The sequence below is a fragment of the Sus scrofa genome, chromosome 18 (genome assembly GCF_054392235.1).
Source record: "Sus scrofa isolate SSC_HxYL_T2T_F1_AM1 chromosome 18, Sscrofa_HxYL_maternal_Yorkshire_Landrace_v2.0, whole genome shotgun sequence".
NCBI classification, from domain to species: Eukaryota; Metazoa; Chordata; class Mammalia; order Artiodactyla; family Suidae; genus Sus; species Sus scrofa.
Window position 1 is genome coordinate 17074874 of NC_139400.1, and position 10807 is coordinate 17085680.

General features: G+C 43.4%; 1 protein-coding gene across 1 annotated transcript; it reads right to left on the minus strand.

Annotated features, from left to right (window-relative positions):
- Positions 1–9049: 9049 nt before the first annotated feature.
- TAS2R4 (taste 2 receptor member 4) lies at positions 9050–9940 on the minus strand. Its single transcript, XM_085005271.1, has one exon. It carries the CDS (start codon positions 9938–9940, stop codon positions 9050–9052), a length of 891 nt encoding a protein of 296 aa, XP_084861397.1.
- Positions 9941–10807: the final 867 nt, after the last annotated feature.

Below are 10807 nucleotides of genomic sequence, written 5' to 3' on the forward strand. Positions count from 1 at the left end.
ATAATAAAATAAGATTCCTCTATAAGAAAGAGCAAATCAAAACAATCTCAGGTACTATACAGTGACAGATGTGAGCTCATAACATACAAAATAAATTTTATTTTTCATAAAAAGTACTTTGAACATATAAGCATGAAAGCTGAATAAACTCAGAAATTAAAAATGCATTTCAGGAGTTCCCGTTGTAGTTCAGTGGAAACGAATCTGACTGGAAACCATGAAGTTGCAGGTTCGATCCCTGGCCTCACTCAGTGCGTTAAGGATCCAGTGTTGCTGTGGCTGTGGTGTAGGCCAGCAGCTGCAGCTCCGATTTGACCTCTAGCCAGGGAACCTCCACATGCTGAGGGTGCAGCCCTCAAAAGACCGAAAAAAAAAAATGCATTTCATCATTAAAGAGAGAAGGAGGGGAAATGTGGTGAAAGAAAACAGAGAACCAAAATATATTTAAGGGCCAAATACTAAAAAATGTAAGAGGTCAGGTAGAGGAGCCATTACTGTTATCAAGATTTTGAGGTCACCTGCCCTTTAGGATCAGTTATCCCCACACACTTGACCCGGCATATCTCTCACATCAAAGTCTTAGAGGAAGGAGATGAGTTCAATGAGGTGAAAAAGGACCAGCACAGTTCTCAGTACAGGAAAGGGCCTTTAGTTACTGTCTAGATGGCAACTTCCTTGGGACCAATCAAGGGCAAATGTGTTTGTGGGAAGCTGAACCCTAAGATGGCCCCGACAATGCTCACCCCCTAGTATGCACACCCCGAATACCCCTTGAGCAGGGCTAAGGCTGTCAATGGTGTGCAATGCCACTCCTGTGACTAGGTTACATCATGGGGCAAAGATGAAGCACTTCTGCAGATGTAATTAAAGTCCCAAATAGTCTAGTTTGAGTTAATCAAAAGGGAGATTATCCTGTGTGAGTCTGATTTAATCAGTTAACTCTGGGAAGAGGGCCTGGGCCTCCTGCTGGCTTGAAGAATCCAGCTACCTCGCTGAGCGTCACATGGTGAGTGCAAGAAACTGCAGGAGGCCTCCTGGTGCTTAAATTGACACCCGCCCCCTCTGGTAGCCAGCAAGGAAACTGGACCCAGGTCCTACAAATTCAAGAAACCGAACCCTGCCGACAACCTGTGAGCTTGGAAGAGCACCCTGAGCTCCACGCAGGAAGAACACAGCCCAGCCAACATCTTAATTGCAGCTTGTGAGACCCTGCTCAGAGGGGCCACTCAGGATGTGCTGGAAGTCTTGACCCACAACAAATGTACATCTTTTTAAGCTGCTGAATTTGCCTTGCTACACAGAAAAGAGAAAACTGGGAGAGTGTTCAAACCAGGCTGGACACAACCATAATCGAATGAGGAGAAAGAGGAACTGGATCGGAAAGAAGGAGCAAGGGCAGGCTGGCTTCTGAGGAAGGCAGCATGCACGTACTGGAAAGAGTTCTGTACTGCCTCAGGTCCCAGCGCTGCCTCAGGCACTGCATGAAGTTGCAGGCAAGGCTCCACCCTCTCTGGGCTTCAGCTGCTCTACTAATAATACAAGGGATTATAGCACTGGATTCCGATTCTTTTAGGTTAGATTTACCAAGCACACATCATGGCCAGGCGGTGCACCAGGCTCAGGAGCACAGCACTGCATAGCCCCTGCCGCCCAGGGCGCAGGAGTTTCACATCACCCCACCCAGCTCCCACGCGTGGTGCCTGAGGACTCTGGCTGCAGCTTCGGAGGGGCAGAGGTGAAGGCCCCAACTGCCACTGGCCAGAGAACCTGGACAAAGCATGAACCTCTCCAAGAGCAAGGTTTCTAAGGTGATGTTTGGAAAGCAGACAAAATTGCCCTTCTCTCCCTCGCTGCCGCCCTGTCGCCCTCAAGGTTCTGGGCAGTGGAACCTCATCTCATGCAAAGTACGGCAGCCAACTGACATGTATCCAGAAAGCTTAGCCTGGCCTCAAAGAAAAAAAAAAAATCACCAGAAATATAAAGATGTTTTCCTGACAGATTACAAGTGGTGTTAAGGAAGGGTAAAACAGGGAGTTCCCATTGTGGCACAGCAGAAATGAATCTGACCAGGAACCATGAGGTTGTGGGTTCGATCCCTGGCCTCGTTCAGTGGGTTAAATATCTGGCATTGCCGTGAACTGTGATGTAGGTCACAGCTCCAATTAGACCCAACCCCTAGCCTGGAAACCTCCACATGCCACAGGTGTGGCCCTAGAAAAGACCACCAAAAAAAAGGGGGGGGGGGGCTAAAACACACAGAGTTGAGGTAATTAGTTAATTCTAATAAGGAAAATGTTAGTCTAAAAAACATCTAGCAATTAATGCACAGGTTCATCTTTTGTTAACACACTTTCAAATTAGAGCTATTTTCTACTTTATCGGAGAAATATAGTGCACTGGCAGAGAAAACTGGATTATCTGCAATAATTTAGAAAAATGTGATACTTTCCATGCAAAACATGAAAACTCAGTTTTGACTTCTGGAGTTTATTAAAATAAGCACTTTGCATTGCTTAGGGAGCAGGAGTTCTGGTCTCTGTTCTGTTTTTCATGTTTCTCTCTCATTTCAAAAATCAGAGAACAAATACAAAGAATTGAGAAGAAAAAGTGAATTCACTCATTTTTATAGTAAGTCATTTTACTGTGGATAATTCTCTAGAGCAGGGCTGACCAGATCTTCCTCCCATGCCCCACAGAATTCTCCGACAAGTCTGGGTCCTCATGACTGTTCTGATAGAACAGAGAGAAGTGTAGGCAGCCATGAGAGTCTGAGAGATGAGGCAGTGGTGGGATCAGAGGAGGAGGAGCTGGAGATGATGACAGAGGATAGCCAAGCATAAAAGGAGGAAGGAAGGAAGAAGCAGCACTGAGGTGGCCGTTTCTAAGACTTAGGTCTGACACTTTTCATTCAGCAAATGCTCTCCCCCCACCAAGGTGCCAGACTAAGCAGATCTTCTTCCTACGCTACATCTGACCTGTCTCAGAGACTGGAATGTTTTGTACCCTGTACACAGCCTTTTTCAGTGCTTCCCCGTATCTACAGGACCCCATGATAATTATTTCAGAAGGCAGAGAAGCAACTCTTCTGTAGCAGCTATTAATCTGAACAAATTAATTCTTCTCTTCATGTACTGTATGACTCCAGAAATTCAGAAATTATGCAAATTAAGCATTTTAGCAATAAGCGTGTATAACAGGAACAAAATTATAAATGTATTATTCATCGTCTTTCCAGCTTCTTCACCACCACCTAATGAAGAGGCGGAATTCTCACTCACTGGGTCAGTACCTAGATATTAGCATATTTTTTCTTTCCTTCCTTAGTGATTTCTCTCCATAATCACTTCTTTCAATCAAATAGGACAGCAGTCGAAGTCTGCTTTATTCACAGTATGCAAACACATGGAATGAGTTGGTGCTTCTAAAGAAAGGTAATCTGCTCTGCACAATTCCAGAATCTCAAGAAAGCAAGAGGAAAGCTAGGAGACTGATGACTACCGGCCTTTAAAAACAGATAGAGGGAGCTCCTGTCGTGGCTCAGTGGTTAACAAATCCGACTAGGAACCATGAGGTTGCGGGTTCGATCCCTGGCCTTGCTCAGTGTGGGTTAAGAATCTGGCATTGCCGTGAGCTGTGGTGTAGGTCGCAGACACGGCTCTGATCCTGCATTGCTGTAGCTGTGGTGTAGGCTGGCAGCTACAGCTCCGATGAGACCCCTAGCCTGGGAACCTCCATATGCCGCGGGTGCAGCCCTGGAAAAAGACAAAAAAACAAAAACAAACAAAAAACAGAGTAGTCAAAGATATAGAGGGGGAGGTAGGAGTTAGATTTTTCTGAGTAATATCAGTACATTTAATCACATCTTCTCTTGAGATGCCTAATTCAGATCATTGTCCTGACTACTGAAGCAGCAAAATTGAGACAAATAATTTTCCTTTATTTAAAATAGATCAGAAAGATCAAACAAATGAAGTAGTACCTGTGTGTTAGGTACCTCATTTGCAAGCAGCTGTACCCACATGGAGCCATTACCCAGGTAGGTACCTCATGTACCTTCCTAACGATGTACTTAGCTAAGCCTTTTCCCAGGCCCTATATACCCCATAGCCATAATCCAGAGAACAATGCAGTTGTTCTGCTTTTTGTTGTCTTTTGTTTTGGTTTGGTTTTCTTATGGCTGTACCCGGGGCATATGCAAGTTCCCAGGCCAGGGACTGAATCTCAGCCACAGCTGCAACCTACACCACAGCTATGGCAATGTCGGACCTTTAATCCACTGTGCCAAGCCGAGGATCCAAACTGCACCTCCGCGGTGACCCATGCCAGTGCAGCTGGATTCTTAGCCCACTGTGCCAGAGCAGGAACTCCCTGTGGCCCTTCTGACATGATGTTACTACTAATGCTCTCCCAGAAGACTGACCTGGCACTCGCCCCACCCATTTGGGGAGGATGCTGTGCAGTCTGCGCCCCTCCCCTGCTGTTGTCCTTAACCTCCAACCTCTCTTCTATCCCTCCCCAACCTCCAATAACGCCTGCCATTACTTGCTAATTTCCATGCCAGGAAAATTCTCATAGATCCATGGAGTTTCTCTTCACCATTTCTCCCCTCATGGAATAAAACTGGCCACGAGCCAGAGATCCAAATCCTTAGGGCGTTCTGTCAAACTACCACTTCCACTTGCTCCTCCCACACCCACGAAGAAAGGGAGCAGGGACATGAAATATCTGAAATTCCCAACCCCTCCAGCCCTCCCTAAGAAGCAGTAGGTTCAACTAGACGGTCCATCTCCAGCTTTAACTTATAAAAAGGAAAACTGGAAAACCTATTTTAAACACCTTCAGTAAGCTTCAGTTTACCAGAAGACCCTGGCATTTGAGACTATCTTAGAAGTAAAGTTCAACCATACTTTAAAAGACTACTGTCTTCTTCCCCTTAATCCCCTCTTTTTTTTGTTGGAGTTTATTTTTTAACAACTGGAAAAACTGAAAATGGCCCATCAACAGAATGCTGGTAACAAGGAAAACCAGTCACATATGTTTAAGGGAAATTCAGACAACATAAAGAAACGTGATATTCTTGAACTGGCCAAGAATTTCATTTCATTCTTACATGAATTGTATCTACTTTCCCTCCATCTTTCTATTGGCCCTTTCCTTCCTCAAGTAGCAGCCTTCAAAAGAAATTATAAAAGTTTCTTCTTTAATGTTACTGCTTATTGATTTAAAAATATATGTCATAAATTTCAGGGTCTAAGAAGCCAGTATCTGCAGGACCCCATGATATTTATTTCAGAAGGAAACTAGGCACTCTCAAGATTTTCATACCTCCCCTACCTCTCAACAGATAGATATATATATACAGAGAGAGAGAGACAGACAGACAGACATAAATATATACATATCTCAGCAGCCCAGGGTAGATTTTCAGGTTGGACACATCCTGCTTCAGACATCATTTTGGCTATTTTTTTTCTTGTCCTAGAAAATACAGCTTTATAATTGGGCATGACCACTCTGTTCCTGTCTTTCCACCCACCTTGTGATACGGTGGGAAAAGAACTGGGTTCTAGAATCAGAAGATGAATTGGAGCACTACCTCCCCCTTACTAGTTTTACTATAATGGGCCATTTACTTAATCTGTGTGCCTCGGTTTTCTTATCTGTATTTTGGGTATAATAATACCTACTTTACCAAAGAAGTGATGAGGAACCAATACAATAACATGTGAACATGTAGCTCAGACAACACTGAATTTGCAGCACTTACAAGTTAAATAGCGATGCCCCCATTTACAGCCTCCTCAGTGAATGTTTCAGGAAGTTCTGCAGACACTGCCCTGGTGCCTGCTCTTCATTTCAGAAAGTGACTCTTCTCAAGAAAAAGTTTTAAACATCTCTCCCTTTTCTAAACAGGCAGAGAATTTAGTGAGATGCGGGATATTGTGTATTTATATCAGAGAGCCTACAAGTTATTGTATTTTGAAGAAATAAACTCCAAATTTTTAAAAATTCCTGATTAATAATAAGTATTCAGTGGCAGAACATATTGAAACCAGCAAAACTCCAGACCCACGGCACTGCTAAAAGCTGTACCCTAGAAGGACTTCGAGCAAATGTCTAAGCAAAGACTTCAGACTTTCTTTAAACAAGATCGTCCTAATACAAGTTCTAACATAAAAAAAGTACATCCAGTCCAAATGGGAATAAACAACTACAATGTAAAACAATCAAGAAATAAATTAGGAGTTGCCATCGTGGCACAGCAGAACGAATCCCACTGGGAACCATGAGGTTGCGGGTTCCATCCCTGGCCTCGCTCAGTGGGTTGAGGATCTGGCACTGATGTGAGCTGTGGTGTAGGTCACAGACGTGGCTCGGATCCTGCGTTGCTGTGGCTGTGGCATAAGCAGACAGCTGTACCTCTGATTTGACCCCTAGCCGGAGAACCTCCATATGCCGTGGGTACGGTCTTAAAAAGCAAAAAAGAAAGAAATTAGCAGAACTTTGCCAATACAAGACAAAGCATTCAGATAAACCAGAAGAAAGGTTTTTCACTTAGCCTTTCTTAGTGAGAATAAATTGGATTTTGACATCGGAGGGACCCTTTAGATAGACAAACAGGTACTTACTGTTTATATTTTAAAGCACGTTTTTTTCTCATTACAAAAGAGATACTACATTCATCATAGAAAACTTGGAAAACTGGGAAACAATTACTCAAAACTTTCAGCCCCAAAATAACTGTTTTCGATTTTCTACATAAACATATTTTTACAAAAATTTATATATACTGCATATACAAGTTTTTATTCATATTTCACTTTGTAGTACGATAAGTATATTCTCAGGTCATATAAAAATATTCTCTAATTATAAGATGATAAATAACTACACACTACTTCGTTATAAAGATATACACTATGGTACCTATTTAAGGTAAAGTATAAGTTATTTGAGTAAGGAAAGAGAATCACCAGAGTGTTTAAAAGAACAGAGATGTTTATTTTTCATGAACAGTTCTGGAGTTAAGGGGTAAGCGGTCTAGAGTTGGTGTGGCAGCTCCACGGTGTCAGGAGCTATACAGCCAACTCTAAGACAAATAACTGCTCCACTGACCCCCAGCAATCGCTTCATCTGTCTGGTCCAAGACGGCCAATCATTATGTTGACATTCTGGCCCACGGGAAGAGGACAAGGGAAAAGAGGAAGGGAAGGCATATACTCGCTCTAGAGACACCACCCATAAAAAATACACATCACTTCTGCTCATACTGTACTGGCAGAACTTGATCACATGGCAAAAATACCTACTTATAAAAGAAAGCTGTAAAGTGTAATAAGCTGCCAAAATTCTAGGTAGCTAAATATTCCGTAACTATGTAAGAGGGGGAAAGAAGACAGATACTGGGAGACCACGAGAGTTTCTGCTACTCATTTAGAGTTCCTGTGTCATGGTCTACATTTGATTATCTCAGTAATCCTTTTACCTCCTAATCTTTAGATGCTAACACATGATGAATACCTTCAGGTTTTGTAGCATAAAATATTGGTCTGGGTAATCTTTACTGAATCTTGGAGTCAGACTCTGGTGACCGGAATGGGGAAAATCAGGTAACTTGTAAAATTTGGAGATTTTCCTTTTTGAATAAAGAGAATGCTATCTTAATAAGATTATTTATTTTGACATGTGTAAATACTACATATTCTTTTTTTTTTTTTTTGTCTTTTTGTCTTTTTGCCATTTCTTGGGCTGCTCCCGTGGCATATGGAGGTTCCCAGGCTAGGGGTCAAATCAGAGCTGTAGCCACTGGCCTACGCCAGAGCCACAGCAACGCAAGATCCGAGCCGCGTCTGCAACCTACACCACAACTCACGGCAACGCCGGATCCTTAACCCACTGAGCAAGGGCAGGGATCGAACCCGCAACCTCATGGTTCCTAGTCGGATTCGTTAACCACTGCGCCACGACAGGAACTCCAATACTACATATTCTTAACCTCCCCCCAAAACTATATAAATTATTATTTCCCAATTCCCATTTCAAAATATCAATACTCCATCTTCAGATTTCTAATCCTCTGTAATCAAAGCCCTGCTATTCCAAACAAACCAACCAACCTAGCATTTTCCTGGAGAACTGTGCAGTGTTCGTAAAACTCGGTACATAAATTCACACAGAAATGCCATAAATTCACCAGAAGTCATGCACGCCCATCACCAGTCCAGTGACTCCTCTTAGCTTTCCACTGCATTCCATACCACAGGAGGGGGTACAATCTTTTGTAAAGTGGCACTCAGAGTGTGTTGACTTCACTATTTGGCCCTTGCTTTTGACCTTAGATTAGCTCCCTGGATTTGAAGATCCTTGAAAGCATCCTTGATTGGGCTTCTTTAATCCTATTCACTTTCCATCAACCCTGCCCTTCCTTTCTTTCCACAACAAGCCTAGAAATTCAGTCCTAATCCTTCTTGTCAGTAACCTCTCAATTCGTGCCAGTCAGCAAGTCGAAGACCCTGTTTCTATGCATCCGCAACAGTGACATGTACTTCCTTTGGTATTTCTCTTTCCTCTCTTCTCTCTCTGAAACTTTTCTTTCCTCCGTTTCTCTTGGCACCCTCTTGCTGTGCTTTAAAAGCCAGTCTAGGGGCTCCCAATGACCATTCAGTCATGGCTGAGCCCTTTCTCAGGGCCCCGCAGCTAAACTTCAAAAGTTTAACTAATGACATGAACTCTTACATCCTGCTTAACTTGGGCGAACTTCCCACCACTCTTCAGAAGCCAGTGGACCAAGGTGGTGATCTCCACGACCCAGGAACGCAATGCCCATGTAAAACACATGCTAAGCAAGGCCTCAAAGAAGTTCCTTAGAGAAAGCGCCTAATTTTAAAATATTAGCCAAATACATATACATAACATACAGACAACCGAAGGCCTGGAAAGTCAGACAATTACAAGAATGAATTCCTCAGACCATTGGGAAAACTGGCAGCAAAGGAAATCTTGCCTCCCCTGAGGTGACCCCAGCCACCATTTTCTTACTGAAAACCCACTATTTATTGCAACAAAGAATCTTCTTTGCTTTTGTTTTCAGTTTAGGATGTGTGAGAAGAATGAGAACAGAATGTCCTGGAGGGTAAAAGGTGGAAATAATAATATAAATGGACTTGGCTCCCAAATCCACTGCCACAGAAGAAGGGAGATAATGGAGCAGGGTAACAACTGAGTACGGAATGTAGAGTATGAGGAAATAGATCATCAGCTTCATAGCACCCAGGTGAGCTTCAGTCTGGGGGTTCCAAAGCACAGTGGCATTTCTGTGCATCCTCTGTACGTGCCTCCTCAAGGAGTTGATGACCAAGGAAGCAGCAGTCACATTGAGGATGAACTGGAGAAGGGAGCTCAAGACCAAAGGCGTCAGCAAGGACAAGATGCCCTCGTTGATATCGAATACTGTGCCATTTCTTCCACTCACGGATTCAGGTAGGGGTGCTACCTGTCTGAGCACCACGTACAGGAGAGTGGTGACGGCAGAAATCAGCACACAGACCAGCAGCAGCCTGGGCATCTTGGGGGAAAGATTTCGTTTCAGCAGGAGAAACATGGAGTGTTGGCAGTTGGCAATCTTCACACAGTACAAGGCATTCAGCAAGGTTACAAACCAAAGACTGTTCGAGTCCAAAAACATCCAACAGGTCAGAAAAAGCGTGGAAAAATAGACTGACCTTGCAGTATTTGGAATGATGAATAAAAGCGTATTCAGTCCCAATATAAAAAATCTGGTGATGCTCAAGCTGAACAAGATTCTATCAGAAGAGGAGATTCTGTGGCTCTTGACCCAAGTCTTACAATTGACCACTGCAATGAACAGATTCACAATGAGTCCTACAAACGTCAAAATTGCTGAGATAATAACGGAAGAAAAAAAGAGTATCCGAAGCATCTTCACTCATTGAGGATTCAGCAGTTGTGGTGCTGATGCTGGGAGCAGGAGAAACCCTGAAATGCACAAGCAGGCACCAGCACCAAGCCAGGAGGGATACTGCCTTTTCAAATTTCCCCCAGTGTGGCAAACAGGCCATTAGAGGTCTAAGAGCCAGCTGCTTTTACTGAGATGCAAATCTTCCAGGGATTGAATTACTATTTCTTCATTCATATGCTGTTTTCCTTAGAAATGCCTAATTAAAACAGGGGAACCTGGGAGTCCATTCTCCAGGAGAAGGAAAGCTAAAGAGGAGTTAGGTCCAGATCCAAGATAAAATCCAATGATAAAATCCAAGTGATAGAGTTACAGCCCGGCATGTCTGTTTCACTGTTTCACGGTGAATGCAGCTTTTCTTCATCACAGCCCGAGAACATGGGGGGAATTCCCGTGCCTCACTCCTAGCCAGCCCCCCCGGCCCCCCCACACCCACAGACCTTCTCTCTCCCTTCTTAGCTGCTGAAGCTGCAACCATCTTCCCCATCTGTCATTCTTGCCATACCAACATCACTTTCCCATTCCTTAGCATCTACAGTGATTGACAGTTATCTACTAGATCAAGTTCGAGAATCTTACACTTCCTGGAGAAAGCCTTTTTCAACTAATTCCATCCTTTCATGATGATTTCTTGACTTTTCATTTCTTCCCCAGCTACCTATACAGATTTGTGCCATAGTCATTTTCCGTGGTCTACTTTGGCTTCAAAAAGATATGTCAGTCATTTCAAATGTCTCCTTTATAAATCTGGTTTATGCTTAGATCATATGTGGCTATTTTCCCTCAGGCATGTAATTGTCAATCAAAGGACTCTGGTACTAGACACACAGT

What these genes read in the sequence shown, in the direction of transcription:
- TAS2R4 (XM_085005271.1), bottom strand. Translation starts at nt 9,940, where the DNA reads ATGCTTCGGATACTCTTTTTTTCTTCCGTTATTATCTCAGCAATTTTG.